At 43.3% G+C, this 18,513-nt stretch overlaps 1 protein-coding gene across 1 annotated transcript in view; it reads left to right on the top strand.

Annotated features, from left to right (window-relative positions):
• The window catches only part of grik4 (glutamate receptor, ionotropic, kainate 4), a 143,048-nt gene extending 124,828 nt beyond the window's left edge, over positions 1-18,220 (top strand). The window contains exons 12-19 of the mRNA XM_034115112.1: positions 1,594-1,707; positions 9,352-9,461; positions 10,648-10,821; positions 11,323-11,488; positions 12,193-12,418; positions 14,936-15,064; positions 15,200-15,318; positions 16,910-18,220. Of these exons, the coding sequence (XP_033971003.1) occupies positions 1,594-1,707; positions 9,352-9,461; positions 10,648-10,821; positions 11,323-11,488; positions 12,193-12,418; positions 14,936-15,064; positions 15,200-15,318; positions 16,910-17,299 (1,428 nt within the window). The 3' untranslated portion in view covers positions 17,300-18,220. The remainder of the gene's footprint in view (positions 1-1,593; positions 1,708-9,351; positions 9,462-10,647; positions 10,822-11,322; positions 11,489-12,192; positions 12,419-14,935; positions 15,065-15,199; positions 15,319-16,909) is intronic.
• Positions 18,221-18,513: the final 293 nt, after the last annotated feature.

Genomic DNA, 18,513 nt, shown 5'->3' with positions numbered 1-18,513 from the left:
GTCACTAAGCCTGAGCTAACAGTGAGACATGCCAGAAGGAATTCAGACCAAAGTCTAAGTACAGTATGTCCTCGTTCCTTAATCCGCAAGCGCTGCAGTTAGAGAGAAGGGGCATCCCCAAAGACACAAAGTCAAATTCTACATAGAGGGTAATGTTTAATTCATCCCTAGTATTCACAAGTTTCATTGTTTTGCTTTTTTTACCATGTTAGCATGATATGATTGAATGCAAGTGGGAACAGGTATGATGCGACATTAAACAACCAGTATTACAGTGTGATGTTTTGTTTTCAGTTACAGTAGAAGGCATAACAGCGGGAAGGCAGGCAGATGAATCTGGTAATCAATATTAATATTCTACCAGCACATAAATATTTCAGTGGCTGTTAGGACCGTTTGTTCATTTTTCAAAGGATCAGTGACTTTCTTTGTTGAATTTGCCTGGATGGTCGATCCCTGCGCGTTGCTTCCTTCCGGCACTGGGAGCAGGCGATCAGACTTTCAAACGACAAAAGAGGAGGCGGGGCCGGGGAGAGCTGATGATGGAGGGTCGTAGCCTGCGGGCTGAGGGTAGGGCAGCAGGAGACATTAGGCTTCAGAGTGGAGTGTAGGCTAGGGAATTGGTAAAAAGGTGGACATTGTAAAGTGTAATACACTAATGAAAGCACAGACAGAGCGAGATTAGAGCCCTAAATGTTTCCTGGGAGTGTTTTTAACGTGCACTAGTTGATTTTGGGGAAAGAATGATCAATCTTCACATCACGTCAAAATGCAAAACACTTTTTCATTCATGCTAGATGCCCTACTCCCTGTCTCTCTTTCCTGGAAATACAAACAGCGTGTTGTGGATTTTGAGTGGCGTCTGCAGTGCTGCAGCAGAGCTCCTCTCTCCTCACTCTCATCCTCCCCATTCCTCTCCGTCTCCCCAATCCTCTTAGTTCTCCTGCAGCAGACAACGAGCAATGCGTTATGCTGCTTTCACTCTTTGCTCCTCGGGGAGATGAAAAATCCCTTGCAGTTGCACTTTGCTGGCCCGCATTATTAGCAGGGAGCCATCCAGCATTCAGCGTACATTGACCATTTCTACTTGTGTGTGTTTGTCTGTGTGTTTTACCAGCCATTGCTTTGTCAAGCGATTTGTCTTGACAGTGATCCCTCGGCCAGCCACAATTGTTACCCTCAGCTCTCTTGTGCCCCACACACACACACACACACACACACACACACACACACACACACACACACACACACACACACACACACACACACACACACACACACACACACACACACACACACACACACACACACACACACACACACACACACACACACAGTCCCACACTCCCACACAGTGTCAATGCTGGATTATCCTCTTAACAGATAACGGTATCGGCAGACAAAGAGGCTATGGGATACAAAAGTGCATTATTAGGGAGTTAGCATCTAGTAGCCCACTTCCTATGTCATCCTTTCAATCGCCCAAATTATTGGTTATGTCATTAACTTGTGTTCCCTCCTCCTGGCTATATCCAGCATGCCTTTTGACTGAGTGTAAACATGATGTGATTCTACTCGCCCTCTGTGTTTCAGAAAGCTGATCTGGCAGTCGCAGGCCTCACCATCACAGCAGAGCGTGAAAAGGTCATCGACTTTTCCAAGCCCTACATGACCCTCGGCATCAGCATTATGTACCGCGTCCACCTGGTGAGTTAACTCCTACCAGCCCCCCACAGACACTAACTCCACCCGATCGAACTGGCCCACGTACAGCTTGTGGGCGTATCACAGCGGGCAGTCAGCCTTGTCTAATGGCTGCTAAAGAACCACTCTCCCTTTTGGACTGAAAAGTCTATCTCCAAACTCTCCTCCTTTGCAGCACTTTTACTTCTCAGCTTCACCATTTCCCCTGCATGTGTGTGTTTTCACGGCCATACCCTCCTCTTCCTTCTGTCCTCCTCTCCTCCAACCCTGAGTCTCGCTTTCTTGCATTCCACTCCTTTCCCTGTAGTCTCAACTTTTTAATAGTGTCCAGCACTTTTCCTTTCTCCTGTGTTTGCTCATTTCCTCCTTCTGTTGCCGTGGCCCCCCATCCTGCCAGCACCATATGGCGTGTTTTACTGTGTGAACTTCCTGATGAATGTACCAGCTTTACAATTGTTTTCTGCTTGCCCTCTGCTTGGGTTTGTCCATCCCATTCACACAAGTTATACCCCCCATGCTCTGCAGAGAGCGAGCCCAGGCAGGAAACAGTGAAATAACAGCAGCGCAGGTGGAAATGAGCCAGTGTTTGCAGAATCAGAGGCCCATAAATCATCAGTCCTCCCCCGAAACCCAAGGTGACACAGGGCCACAGTCCGCACTGAGGTGATCTGGCACGTGTGTAGTATCCCATAGGGGCGTTTACTCACATCCCCCCTTACTCCTGTCTCCACTTCTTGTAAACCTCCCTCTCTCTCACCTTCCCAAAGTCCAGCACTAATAGGTGTAGCAGTGAGGGACTCAATTGAGCGCCAACAGTTGGGCAAAATCAATCGATGCTCGCAGCAGGTGCAGTGTTAAATGGGCTGCTGGGTAGCATATCACCTCTGAAGTGGGGAGCAGGCAGGTGGGTGGCCGCATGAGGAGGTGATTTGGAATAGAGGTTTGCAACCCAAAGGCCCCGACACGCTAAGTCGATTTGGGCCGGGCTTGGACCATTTTTCTTACAGACCGGGCTCAGGTGTTACTAAGGCTCATGTAACTTTTCTCCTTTCATCTGGCCAATGTTCACCTCTGATACAAACACACACACACACACACACACACACACACACACACACACACACACACACACACACACACACACACACACCACACACACCACACACACACACACACACACACACACACACACACACACACCCACACACACACACACACACAGGTGTAGGCCACTGTATGATATATTGTAAAATTGTGTGTTTTTGCATGTGTCAGAGAGATTTTGAAGTGATTGGTGTCGCTCTCAGGCCGGGGTCGGGATCAGGCTGAAAACGTGCAGACTTTGTGGGGCTATGTCTGGAGTTTCTGACCTGTGCAGGGCTCTGATATGGATATGATGTCCCCTCAGGGTGGACACAGAGTAACACAGTTAAATTAGCACAGACTTGGCCCAGTTGACCCCAAACCGCTGAGTACGTGGAAATGAAGAAATCAGTTATTTTTAAGTTAATGCGCTGGTGTGTGAAGGTTTTGAAAAGATAGAGAGAAAAGAGAAAGGTTAAAGATAAGAGGGGAGAGGAAGACAGGTGTCCCTTGTCTCTCTCTCTCTCTCTCTCTCCCTCTCTTTCTCTCTCTCTCTCACTATTTCTCTATCCCACAATCATTACCTACTCCTTTTACGCTCCCATTGCCCCTCGGCATTTTCTCAGATCTGACTCAGAGCGGCCCCTCAGCATGGCTCTAAAATTCAATATTTGAATTTATGTGACTGCACTTGTTTAGTTTGAATCCACTGACTATTGATCTGAGGCCCAGTGATGGGGGATTTGCTGCTTATTTCAAACTTTAAATGAAAATTTCAGCCTAATCAATAACAATGGCAAATGCAATAAAATAAAGGTGCATGTTGAGTATCAATTACCCCCAGAGAAAGAGCCATTTAATCAATATCTCTCTTCTTTACCAGTATGTATGTATTGTATTGTATGTCGGTCTCCCTCTCACACTGTGTGTTTTTATTATTTTTTATTTATTAACAGTGTGACGCATATTAACCTTTTAAGGCAGTAAATATTCACAATATCTTTTTTTATTAGAACAATATAGTAAGACGTATAATTCTATGTTGGCTATAATTAGTCACGTGTATTACAAAGCTATATAAAACTGTTCCCAGAGCATCACTGCCTTTAAATTCAGACCAAATGCATTCCTTTATGAAACTCCACTTGTTCCTACAGTACATTCTTAAAACTGTCAACTTTTTCTCTGAACAGTCAGTACAGCTGCAATTCACGAAACTTAATTACCTGACACATCATTTTGTGACAGTGTTTTACATTACACAAAAACAAACGGGATCTGATACTCTGAAGGGATCACTGCTGCCTTGTATACTCAATCTGTTATGATAAAAAGAAAAAGAACTACAGGAACAGATATAAGACAGCTTGAAGCCCTTGCAGAGACGATCTGTACCTGTCTTGGTTCTTCAGCTGTCTTGCCTGACTGCTATTTCGTGCCTGGTTGGTGGTTTTTAGTTATTTGCTGTATACAGCCATGTGGCAATTTATCTTATATGGTGTGTGGGAGACATGCAAGTGGTTTAAGGCTATATACATACATTTGATTTGCTTTTACACACAAATCAAACAGCACACCTTCATTTTAGCAGCCGGTACAAAATGTGAATTGGACTTTAGAGTTAGGAACATAGCCTAGAGCCTTTTCTAATAAAAAAAACATCCCTATTACATTCATCATCTGCGCAACAAATGGCCATATGCTGTAACCCAAGACCCCAACACTCCGAGGTACTTTGTATCAGTGCCAGTTCTGTCAACCACACACTTCCTTTATTTTGGAGACCGTTCTGCAGTGTGTGCGTATATTAGAGTAGGAGAGTGGTGCTTAATTAGACATAAGAACTAATTAGGGGTGTATGGAGGCTGTGTTTGATTCAACAGCTGCCCTGAGGGTAAAGCTGGGCATATGGAGCTTTATTGCCTCTCTGGCCACCCACGACCTCAGACAAAATTACACAGACAAAAACATATGTAGCCTTGCACACATACACGTTCACAGACACATACATACTTTCACTCTGTAATTCACAGTCGCACCAAAGAAAACACTCAGACATGGAAACAGACAACCTAGTGAGCCCAGGGGACAGCGTGATGTTGATATTTACATGACCCGTGAACTCTGCCAAATCAACAGCTTTTTGAAGATTGCCCCCGCTGCTATCTCAACAACAGTAAGAGCTCCTGGCGTCGGCACTGACACAACTAGAAATGCACATGCTATGAAAGAGCCCTGAAAATGAGACAGAAGGTGAGGAGACCCAGGGAAGGAGAGGAAGATAGACAACATGAAAGAGAATTAGCAAGAAAAGGACAGAATGAGAAGAAAAAATGGTGGAGAGAAGATGGAGAAATGAGAGCGAGAATTGAAATGACAATAAGTGTCCTTCTGCGGGTCCGTATTCAGGCAGGCAGCCTCAGGGGGCAACAATGTTATCTGAATACCAAGAGGCAGGATGACTAGGTGAAATCCTTGACGGGATAACCTCACCAGCTCCTTCAGCCACCCTCCTGGCATGCAGGCAATCCTGAGAGAGGCAGCAAAAGAGAGGGATGATGTAGAAGGGACATTGGGAAGTGTGGAGCGAACAAGGGCAATGCAAGGTAAAAATGAATGTGCGTGTTTATAGAAACGAGGATATATACATACTTTAATAGGCAGCAATTCCTCGCTCTTCTATTTGTTGAGATGTACTCATAAAAATGAGTCGTTAAGGACGATTCCCCTCTGCACCACGTCTGCAATCTCTTCCGTCCTTTGATTTGCTTCACGCCATCTTATCATCTTAACTTAACGATAAAATTATTCCCCTGCCTCTAATAAAAATAAGTCAAACGCAGTACCAAATGTTTATGTGTGAGGAGCCAAGGCAACCTGTGGATATAATTGATGCTTATACACTCACATTTGGCGCTTGTTCTACTATGAAATCCCTTTATGGCAGCAGGTTTACTTTTAATGTCTAACTCAAGCACCAGGTCAATTATTAATGTCAATACTCTCAGTTTGTTTGGTCCCTATTTCCTAGTTTTAGAGTCTTCAGTGTTTTCCAAGCTTATATCTCCCATTTAACAGTAACTACCAGGCTAGCCATGGCTGCTGTGTTTTCCCCAGCCAAAAGTCAGCTACCTGCTCCTCCTGTGTTCAGCACCGGTGCTCCCCGGCACTCGGCTGCCCAAGCACGTACTGTATCTGTCCTGCTGCTGACTGACAGCACAGACAGCTGCTGACAAGCTTTGAAACACAAGCACACACACATACAAACACACAGCTACTTCTAAAATGAAGAGAGAGCCGACCCCCTATGAGCTCACTGTTTAAACAATAGACCATTTGGATGCACTGCAAAGTTTCGGAAATTGCTCTCTCAAGTCAATTTATCCCTGATTACTTATGCATTACTAAATACACTCAATATTTACATTCATAAGTTATTTAAAACTATGCTAACATTGAGTCCTCGGTTGCAGAGATGAATCTGAGGTTAGCGTCTGTGAAGGACAGATTTCAATATTCTTTTACATCTCACATAACAGGAGTCAGTCAGCCTGTTCTGTAGGTCACCTCAACTCAAGCAAGAATGTAGTAGCACTTACAGAACTGTACTGAACTTTAACAGCTGCGTTAACACATTAACACTTGTGCTTATATATTGCCCTTAAGCTACAGTGTGTTTTTACTTCTTTCTTCCATTGGTCCAGCACCTGCCTTCTAGGGTTATTGGATGTGGGTGACTTCTATACATTTTGTTAGATACAAGTTGATTACAATATAAACACATCCAGCTGACGAAAAGCAAAGTTAGCCTTAATTCATTTGCAATCTGATGAATATAGGTCCAATATATACTCTTTTTTGCTCTGTTTTGGTCTCCTCCAACCATTGAGGGATATGTTTTGGATAGGAGTGTAATGCTTCATTATTTTCACCAGCCACTCAGTCCATCAGTTTGCCTGTCTGTTCTTTAGTGCTTGGCAGGAAGTATACAGTTGGGTTGGTTGCTGCAGTTAAATCAAAACAATGTGCTCAAAGGCTAATGCTCTGTAGCGTTATTGAATTGGTCTTAATTATCTATTGTGTTATCCCTTCTGGAGACTCTTTAAGATTATACTATACAAAGTCTTCTGATCCACTGTAGTATAACAGTATTGATATGTGGAGCTTTTAAAACGTGACCTTATGTCAAACATCATACTCTAAGTTTATGTCATCACAAAATGATCATATAAGGAAGATGAATTAATTAAGCCTGTTCTTTCTAGGACTAGTAAACAAGACATAAAATGGGAAAAATATATTTCCAGGGAATATCTCCTGACACATTTCTGGAAACATGCACACATTGTTTTAATACATTTTATGCAGTTCCCATTTCGCCTATCTGACCGTCTTTGTACTCATTAGTGTGTCTCTTGAAGCCTCGCAACGGATCATTTCCCCTCCGGCAGCTGAAATAAAACTTGGTCTCAGAGTGTTGAAGTACACATATTAAACCACAAATGTTACATTTCTCAGCAGCTTGCATCCCCGACTGTGTCCCTCTCGTCCTTGTGATTTGCGTCTCCTTTTACCTTACTCTCTTTTTCTAATCTGCTCCCCTGCACCTTCACTTCTCCACCATCTGTTAGCATAGGTGTCCCGTGTCTCTGCAGCTCTCTTCATCTAAATGATGGCTCCTTGGTGGGAGCCTAAAATGTGGACATGCAGGGAAAGCATTTATCAAAACTCTGTTCAGCATACATCCAGCTGGACCAGCAGGACTTATGTCTGCACACAATGTACTGCTACACCAAGAATGCTTGTGCCAATAAGAGTACTATTCGTTTTACAGCGGGTTATGATGGCCATCTAGTGTTTCACCACTCTACTGTTCTATTTTGAGACAGCTATGATCATTATCATCATAAGCATTACACTCCATAGATTGACAGACAGACATTAGGCCTGGCAGGCTGCGTCAAAAAATGATACTGAATCTCATTCTCCTCCTGCTTTCTGCACCACTCCTTTTCTTCTTAGTCAGGCTAATATGGAAGTGATTACAGACGAATTAATGAATTTTCATCAGAGCGCAAGTCTAAATGGGGGTTCGTTTATCATAACAAATGTCCACCAAAATTATTTCACCCTCTTGCTGCAAATTTAATTTTGGAGTGCCTCAGAAATGTATTACTGCAGTGTTTTGGCATGTGTGATGTCCCTCAGGAGTACCTACAGTAATTGAGTATTTTTGCATAAAAGCGATTAGAGCTTGTTCAGGTTGGCTCCACAGTGCTGCCTGTAGACAGAAATGAAAGATGACAACACTTGGACAGTTGGTTGTTTGATCACTCCACTATTTAACTATGTTGCTGGCAGTGACAACCACCTACATTTCATAGTCATTATCAGATGGTGTAACAGTAGGTGCATCTGTGTGGAAGCGGCTAATATTCCCTTGCTGATGTTCGGTCACCAAGGCTAGGCTGAACATGGACATTTAAAGACACGCACACAAGCGCATTAATTTGTTTCATTTAGAGAATAATAACTTTTGGTGCAGGAAACATTAGCAATTAGCCCCTTTATTCCAATTGGTATGCCAGCTGCCAACCTTATTTAAGACACTTTATCTCCCTTACTACCAATCCAAATAAATACACCCTCTAGCTTTCTTTCCATTCCAAGGTATTAACCTCTTTCCCTATTTCCTCCAAGCTTAATTGTACGCTCCCAGTCATACAGGAAGTCAGGGTATAGGTCATAGAAATTAATTTTGGTGTAATGTAGCTGTAATGGTTTACCTGATTATTTGACCTTTCTGTCTTCGGTGCATGCAACCTTGTGGAGGGCGCAAATGGTGTTCGTCTCATAATGTTGACCTTCAATTGTTCCTTTAATATGATTAGACGTCCTATTATATCTAGCGTGATTTCATGTGAGAACATGTACCAATTAACAGAAAGCAGTTAGGTAATGATCAGTAGTTTTCAGTTTTTCATTAAATGGTTATAGTCCCCGAATCATGGAAATAAAACCTCTTATCTGTGTTGTTGTATCAATATACAGCCCTGTGCCCCTCTGTTGACAATTCATGGGAGACTGGGTTTGTACTTTCATACAATGTTGATCTGAATGTTTACACGCAAATGAGATTCATATAATTATATTGTTATCAGTTAAGGACAGGGAAATCTAGGCTTATCACATGAAAATCCCTTTATTTACTGTCCCAGTCACCTTTTCATCATTTCCAAATTACACAGGCGGCAGCAAATGTTGTTTAACACAGACAGAAATGGGCCAGAGGCAAATGAATCAACTCTAAAATGTATCAACATTTTCTTTTAATTAGTCCAGGGCACGCAGTTTCTAGGGGATGATGTTAGAAACTGTTAGAGGTTTTTTAGCATACTAATTAGTTAATCTGCACCTCTACAAATAATGATTTAACCTCTAAGCTCTCTGTTCAGCAAAGGCCAGTGTTGTTTGGCTTGTGTGAATGGAACATTGGATAAAAGTGGTCACAGTCTGTGCAGGCTTTCATGCTTTTAATGCCTATTGTGTGTTTGTGTTTTTCAGGGACGTAGGCCAGGCTACTTCTCCTTTCTGGATCCCTTCTCCCCTGGTGTCTGGCTCTTCATGCTTCTAGCATACTTGGCTGTCAGCTGCGTCCTGTTTCTTGTAGCCAGGTAAACTGCTCACCAGTAAAAATACTCTGTACAGATGAGAGAGAGAGAAAAAAACAAGGAGACATACAAAGAGGGTAGAGAACAGAGAGTAAAACCACAAAAAGGTTTGTTTGGGGGTTACACAAAGGAGGAAACAGGTGTCTGTTCTCTTGCCTTGCTTCAGTCTCTATCTATCTAGTCTGTAGTCCTCATCACATCAAGGAGAGGGTCTCCTCCCAGTGGTGGGTCTCCAGCGTCATACTGGCCCCTGCTGGTCATGGAGGGAAATGGCACAGCTGCTCCTGCTAATTACTAGTAAACATTGAATGTACTGATCAAGAAGGTGGGTGAGTTTTTTGGGTCGTATATTTATTTATCATAAAAACTTAATTGTATACACCTTCTGTTTTTACTTACATTTGCTAAGAACAATATTTTTTTTAGGATCATGCAGTAAAGCATTTTAAAAGATAGGTTCATGTTTGTTCAGGTCTGTCCTTAAACAAATTCAAATGCTGAAATGTACATGTACAATATAATGAATGGCCGTAATGTATTTCCCACTTTCAAATGCAGTTCTAAGGAGAACATAACATAGCCAAAGAAATGACATGGGAATCCACTAAAGTTAATGTGTTTGTAATAAGAAAGCAAGCAAGTCAGCAGGGTGGGAAACATAAAGAGTAAATATCCTACTAAAACTATGGTTTATTTTCACAGCCAGTTTGCACAGGAGAAATAATAACAAAAACTAAATATTTCAATGTTCGAATGAGCAGTGAGTGAAGTGCGTTTGGTTTTGTTAATTTACGCTGATCAGAAAGATGTTATGCCTTAGTAAGACAGAGACTTTTGCAAATAACAGAGTTGTCACAGAAATGTAGCTGAATACAGCACCATTTCAACATACCAATTACATTGTACACCCCCCCCGCCCCCCCCCCCCCCCCCCCCCCACACTGTGAAAGTAGGCAGCACATGGGGAATGAAAAGCAGGTTAATTCTCTCTAGAGAGCCAAGGTGACTTTGTGCTCAGTTGACTGTCAGAGTTGTTTTGCTCTGTGTCTGTCTCTCCCTTTCTTTCTCCATATCTCTTGAGTTTTGCTCTCGTCTGAATACTTAATCCAACTTTCATTTCCACTCTTGTTGGCTGTTTTCCTCCTGTGACTCTCTCTGTTGTCTAACCCCATTGTCTCGTTCTCCCTAGATTGACACCGTACGAGTGGTACAACCCCCACCCCTGTCTAAAGGGTCGCTGTAACCTGCTGATCAACCAATACTCACTTGGCAACAGTTTCTGGTTCCCTGTTGGCGGCTTCATGCAGCAAGGATCCACCATTGCTCCCAGAGCTTTGTCCACACGTTGTGTCAGTGGAGTGTGGTAAGTATTGGGGACAAGGACACACAAACATGAGAGCATTTGCATATGTTCACCTTTTAAAAACCACTCAGTTATTCACCCATTCAACTCTGTTATCATTTGTTGCATATTGCTCCATCGTGGAATGCATTTAATATTTCATGTGATCTTGAAACTACATCCAGATTTCCTGGATACCAGGGTTCAAGATAAGAAAGTGATGGATTCTGAGCATGTGTATCTGTGAGACATTGTCTGTGTATGTCTGGCTTTGCAGCAAAAACATCACTTCCTCTCATCCAAACCGAGCATTTGTCACCTTTATCCATACACACCCACCCATTCTCGCATCCACCCCGTCATCCTCTGAAAATCCTGCAGTGTCTTCTCCTCTCAGGTGCGCAGCTATTTAAATCCTCCCACACTTTCACCCAGACAATCTATCTTCATACACCAGCCTGCCCATTTACATTTTTTTGTAGGTGAATACATATGTTCTTGTCCCCTACCTCTCCTCTACAGGTGGGCCTTCACATTAATCATCATCTCATCCTACACCGCCAACCTGGCTGCCTTCCTAACAGTCCAGAGGATGGAGGTGCCAATTGAGTCAGTCGACGACCTTGCAGATCAGACGGCGATAGAGTACGGCACCATGCACGGAGGATCCACTATGACCTTCTTCCAGGTCAGAGGTTACACACTTTATTACGCATGATAGGTTGTTTATTCACAGCTACACATATACACACAAACTCACCCGTAGCCTGCAGGGATCAGTGGTCCATCAGTGATGTTTCTCCTGATCAAATTTCCTAGTTTCCTTCCTGCCTTTCTCTTCCAACTAAAGGTTTTATCTGTGTCTTGCCAAAACCATTAAATATACTTAGCCTCAGATGCACTGTCCAGGTCCCTAAGAGAGGCGCACCCTATCCTCTTTCATCTCCTCAAGATTTGATTTCACAAAGGGAGAATAGGAATGTGCTAAACAGAGTAAGAAGGTTTGACAGGGAGAAGGACAGTGACACTCTTTCCTGCCTTTCTTTATGCTTGCCTGTCCACTAGATCTTGATCAACTCAGGAAAGACAGGTGATGAGAAAGTAGAGGACAGGTGGAGATGTTAGTTGAAGATTCTGTTCTAAACTTTGAAGCTAATAAAGTGGGAAAATATCTGCTCAAGATAAAAACTTTTACATTTAACTGCTGCAAACTTTTTGTAGAATTTGAATAAATCCATCAGTCAAGTTAATGAAAAAGAATAACAGATGAGAACCAATTTCCACCTGCGCAAAACTGAGAGATGATGTATCTGCGAGTGATAGACTTTTTGTTTACCGTCTTTCACATCTGAATGTGTTTGTTTCTCTTGATTGTGTCTCGCCGCTCTGCAGAACTCTCGCTACCAGACCTACCAGAGGATGTGGAACTTCATGCACTCAAAACAGCCCAGTGTTTTTGTAAAGAGCACGGAGGAGGGCATCGCCCGTGTCCTCAACTCCAACTATGCTTACCTGCTAGAGAGCACCATGAACGAGTACTACCGTCAGAGGAACTGCAACCTGACTCAAATTGGAGGACTGCTGGATACGAAGGGCTATGGCATCGGCATGCCACCGGGTGAGTGAGGAATAACTGGAGATTTACATGGGGAAATGAAAGATTTTGAAAGGACAAGAAAAGAAGAAATTCAAGTTTGACTTTCACCTGTTGGATGTCAGTGGCTAAGACAGAATCCTTAAAGCTGGCTACACAGCAACCCGATTTTGGGAGTCAGAGGCCGTCAGAGGCAGTCGGGCATTCGCGGCGCCCTACTCAGGTTGGTGTGTCCCGCACCGTCGTCTCTTTACGGCACCTTTTCACACCTCCCGCGGCCGATTCAACATGTTGAATCGGCCGCGGGAGGTCAGAGAAAGTCGGCCCAAGCAATCACTCTGATTGGCTGTTCACACTACTGCTGGCAAGGACAGTTATTGCCACTCGTCGACTGAAGTATTTGCGCTGTGTTCGTAGGCGGGCGGCGTAGGCGGGCGGCGTAGGCGGGCGGCGTAGGCAGGCGGCGTAGACGATGCAGGCGACGTAGCTGACGTAAAAGTCGGGACGCCTTCGGTACGCGTTCTTTGGTCTCAGGTGGGTGTGTAGCGGCCTTTAAAGCCCCTGACACACCAACCCGATTTTGGGAGTCAGAGGCCGTCAGAGGCAGTTGGGCATTCGCGGCGCCCTACTCAGGTTGGTGTGTCCCGCACCGTCGTCTCTTTACGGCACATTTTCACACCTCCCGCGGGAGGCCAAAGAAAGTCGGGACAAAGAAATCACTCTGATTGGCTGTTCAGCTTAGCGAGTTAGTGCATGAGAGCGAAGCGGAAGTGAGGGACCAAAACAAACGATTAAGAAGGCACACACAGACGGTTAATCTTTTTCATTTTCATCTCACCCGGACGCAAGGGTTTACATGTTTTCGATCGACGAGAGAGAGTGAAAATGGAACCCAGACGCTATTTGTTGTTTGTTTATATCACGCAGCCTGTCCTTCTTCTCTCGGTGTATAGTCTGTCTTCCGGTTGTTGCCTCTTTTGAATGACTAATACACACTACCGCTGCTTGCTGGTAAGGACAGTTATTGCCACTCATCAACTGAAGTCTTTGCGGTGTGTTCGTAGGCGGGCGGCGTAGGCGGGCGGCGTAGCCGACGCAGGCAACGTAGCGGACGTAAAAGTCGGGACGCCTTCGGTACGCGTTCTTTGGTCTCAGGTTGGTGTGTAGCGGCCTGAAGGCAGCAGAGAACAACATCTGATGGTTATGCTTAGATACACTGTATAATTCATGTTGAAGCTAAGAATCGGGAATAAAGAGTCTGGGTATTAGTTGAAGGATTCAACACAAACGTCACATTGAGGATTTAAATTGGAAAGAAAAGCCTCAGCAAAGCCAAACCATTAGCTGCTATCAGGAGGTCATGGAGGGGAAGTGATGCAAAAAGTGAGCAACTCAAATAGGCTCACTGCTAGACTTTAATAGAGCGGCTGTTTCCATGCTGTGATGGGACAAGTAGAGATGAGAGAAAGGGAATTTGGAATATCGTTCCTGTTGAATGTGGAATTGTTGATGTACGACTCCCTTGCAGATCTTTACGTTTCAACACAGATTACACTTTGATCTCAGCCTGAGTCAATCTCCAGGTGGGGGGAAACACACCTTAAAGTAAACATGATTAATTTAAATTCCTTTGATCTTTAGAAGATAGAAAAACCACCTCTTTAGTGGCTAACAGTCTGTACACTGCCTGCTGTGATGTGAACTGTAGAACACTGCAACATCCTACTCAGCGTTTTAATGTTAGATTTTATTTTATATATTTTGTTGAAACAAGCTTTGCTAATTGTGACATGATTTCACACTTCCCATGGCAAATGAAAAGAAAAGGTTAGTGTATTAAGATCACAATGAGTGTTTAATTCATAAAGGATTGAGTTGCTATGGCTGCTAAAACTGTGCAAATAAGACAAAAAGAAACCTTGTAACTCTCAAACACCTGCAAATGCACCTGTGACTGTGCTGCCAAGCAAACAGCTCCTTAGTGCTCCTGTGCTATTTGCTTGTATTTAAATTAGGTAATACGCATACATTTGAAGAAAGATTGGACCGTTTCTATGCAAATGAGCCTTGCAGTCAAATTCTCAAAGATCAGGGCTAATGGCCACACGCAGTTATAGTGTAATTATGAGTGTCTTCAGGGAGTTGTTGGTGACTGAAGTGCATTTACAAATGGGGGTCCACTCAGACTCGTTTCTTTTGGGCTGCAGTCACTGCATGACACAGTGACACCGTGATGGGATGCAATGACAGTGGTGTCATATAAAAGATATTGAATAAAGCTTCCCTACATGTTATTTTTTACATCAGAGAAATTTAAAATACACCCATAAAAGCTAACTTTTTGGGAGTGTTGTGCATTGTAATATTATTAGTGCAATTTTTGTGTTGAATCTGACCTTGAAATGTGTAAAATAGTAGGTGAAAATGTTGGATTTGTTTGCACTGGACACAAGTATATTGTATTCGTCCGAAGGTTCAGTTTTCAGTTGGCACATCGTTAGGAGTGTGCCTGTTTGAGCTTTGCCCCTCTCTTCCCTGCAGGGTCTGTGTACCGTGATGAGTTTGACCTGGCCATCCTCAAAATACAGGAAGACAATCGTTTGGAAATCCTCAAGAGGAAGTGGTGGGACGGTGGCAAGTGTCCAAAAGAGGAGGACCACCGTGCCAAAGGTTTGTCTCTGGTTAATGTTCATCTGCTTGAACCTCAGCTCCACTTCAGACTGTGTGTTGTTAATGTTTTTATTTTCCTTTTGTCTCCTTTGTCCTGTAATTTTCACTTCTCCTATCACACCTGTTTGTCTCCAGGTCTGGGCATGGAGAATATTGGCGGTATCTTTGTGGTGCTGGTGTGTGGCCTGTTGGTGGCTATCTTCATGGCAGTGCTAGAATTTGTCTGGATGTTAAGACAGGCTCCAGGAAATGAGGTGAGAGAGGGCTATCTAACCTGCATCTGCTTTGTCTCCCTCTCCCCTCCCTGGCACCCGCCCCCTCGTGGAGCTGCTATGCTTCCCCACAGTGCACAGCTTTGACAGGAAGTGTAGCATGCGTCTAGGTCTTCCTTTGGGTTCAACGTGACACTCACACTTCCTCTGTCTAGCCTTGGTGACATAATCAGCACAAAACCAAAGATATACCTCACTTAAACCTCACTCGAAGTACATGCATATAAAGATTATTCTCTATTTGTAGCAGAATAAGTTTCATATATATATATATATATTTCATATAATATCATACATTATAAAGAATATTGAATGTAGTTTCATTGTGTTGGTGTGGTGGTAAATACATGCAGCCAATGAGAGTTTAACAAAGTATTGTTTTATCTTAGCCTTTATCTAATAATCTTTTTATTTAAGAGATGCTTGGAAATGTGTGAACAGATTTGTTCAAAAATCAATTGTCACAGATCAGAAGTCATTCTTTTCATCAGAGGTTGGATGATGGAAAGTTATGCAGAGGAAGAATCGTTTGTTACAGTAAATGATCAGTTAAAGATATCTACTTAACGTAGATTTGAAAAAAGCAACTATTATAAGATTTATATTTGAAATCCAAGAGATAGTGTTTGATTCATATCATCCGAAAACTGTATGAATTATAAATCGAAACCATATTTAGAATAATTTACAATTGTTTGTAGCTTCATCTGGAGTGGGGACAAGAAAGCAATATGAGGAGTTTTTTAAGCCTTGTTACAGAACTACTGCTTTTTTGATAAGCATTTGTTTATCAGGACAAAGGAAGGGCCAATTTGAATCCACAGAAAATCATCAGTTCTGTTTGTGAAGGTGTTCTTCTGCCCTATACTTGAAGCGGGGACACTATTAACAAAGATGGAGTAGAGAAATATTGCATGCAGTGTTATAATGAATTCTGATGTGATTCTTTTAAAAGATACTTGATAATTGTCTTTTCAAATGGAATCCACACTGATTTTAATTCAATAAATATTCAGATTGTGAAAGTCAAAAACTCATGTGATTTATTTCTATTAGGCACCTTAGATTTATTCCACTCTAACTTGTTAACCCTGTGTGTGCTTGCTTGTGCGTCTGTGTGTGTGCGTGTGCATCCGTACAGTTGTCAGTGTGTTCATGTGCAGCATGTGTTGATTGGTAATTAGCCTGTCTTGTCTTGCACTTGAACTCATGTCTGTCATTGTTATCATTTGAGTTTACGTATTGTCGATACTCAGTGGAACACTGGATCATCCGTCAAGGAGACAAAAAGTTGGTTACATGTCCGTATGTGTCTGTGAAGTATGTTTACAAATTAATTAAATGTATTTTTCCTGATGGTTGTTATAGCTACACCAACCATCTCTCTGTTGTTCACCAGCCATCTCTCTGTTGTTTCACTGATTGTGAAGATGAAATGTTTGTCCTATGTCTGTGCTGTTCATCTGTTTGTCCTGATAAAGTAAGTCAGTCAGTGAGTTGTCTGGCCTCTCCCTTTCTCTCCCTCTCTTATCCCCCTCTCCCCTCTCTTTTCTCTGTGTGTGTGTGCTTGCAGCAGTCAGTGTGTGAGGAGATGCTGCGGGAGCTCCACGGGATCGTCCTGTGTCGCGACAGCCTGCAGGTGAGGCGCAGGCGGGCGGCTTCGACGCTGCGGCCGCGGCCCCTTCCCCTGGAGGAGCGTCGTGCTCGAGCAGCCGCTGTCAGCCTCAGCAACGGCAAGCTGTGCGGGGGGACCGGACTACCTGAGCCTCTCTCCCACAGACTGGCACAGGAGGCTGCCTTGGTTGCGAGAGGCTGCAGTCACATTCGCATTTGCCCCGATTGCCGGCGCTTCCAGGGACTTAGGATGCATCCTGGAGGGGCCATTGGGGCCCTCCCTTCTCCCACGCACAGTGAGGAGAGCATAGAGTGGGACAAAACCACAAATAGCAGTGAACCTGAATAACGCCCGGCAATCCCAGCAGGAATGACATTCACAGCAGCCACCTCTCTACTTTCCAGGGATCACAGTTCACTTGGTATTTTGATTCAGCCATGCAGAACTTGATCTTAAAGGGCATGGCAGTGCTGTGAACTTTCTGCCCATGAGGCAGAAGCTAGTAGTTTTGGAGTCTCCTTGGGTGAATGTTTTCCTCGGTCATAGGAGAAACTGATGAGTCTGTCATTGTGGTCTGTCCCTGTTGGCCTTCTGTACTGTGTCAGACAGGACGGACAAAAAAGCTACGGGGCATTTGTACTATGCAGTATTTTCAGTCATTTGTCATAGTGCTGTTTCTTTTTTTCCTTTTTAAGTTATTTCTGTCCTCTGTTGGATTATCAGTACTGAATATTGTTATTCTATTGTTCTACAAGAAAACTTTAAACAAGTTCCTTTTTTTTATCTGACAGTTAACTGTATGAACGTATATTGCCTCTGAAGAGCTGCAAAGATGAACAGACTAATGCAAGATCATCCTCCAAATCCTTTTATTTTGAAAGTGCCAAAAACCATGAGTATTATCTTGTGGCTGAAGAAAGCACCACAGCCTTGAGAAGACAACAAACTCAACTGAACCTACAAAACAAACACACAGAGACAGACACACGGACTTCTTTTATAGTAGTGATATTCTATTAAAAAAACGTTTTAACTGTTGGTATCTCTGAAAGACAGCGATGCATGTCCAGCGATGTTGGTCGGTGCTCATTGAATGATAAATGCTAAAGTGTTGGCTGAGAAGCTGAAGAAATGATTTCCTGTTTTGAATACCTGTTAAAGGAAATGATGGCTACACACACAATGGGCATCCATTATTTCCCTCCTGACTTTTGTCTTGACATTACTTTCTCCTCGATCTGTTCTACATCTTTGACACCAGTACATGAATTGTCTCATCACCTGTCATTTTTTATGTCTCACTTAAAAATATGCACGCTGTCTCCTGTGTAGTCTGCAAAAGATTAGGGGTATATTCAAGAAGGATTCAGGTTAAATGAGTACAAGCCAGTATGTGATTAAAACCCTACTGTTATCAGAACCAACTGCAAACATGGAGACCCTGGGAAAGCAAAGGTGTCTCTTTGGCCCAATCCCAAACCGCCCCCTACACCCTACCCCTACACACTACCCCTCCGTTTGCGCGTTCGCGCGGAGGGTCCTCCACATTAAGTGCTGTTCCA

The sequence above is a fragment of the Trematomus bernacchii genome, unplaced genomic scaffold (assembly GCF_902827165.1).
Source record: "Trematomus bernacchii unplaced genomic scaffold, fTreBer1.1, whole genome shotgun sequence".
NCBI lineage: Eukaryota > Metazoa > Chordata > Actinopteri > Perciformes > Nototheniidae > Trematomus > Trematomus bernacchii.
This window is presented reverse-complemented; position numbering and strand designations above follow the sequence as displayed.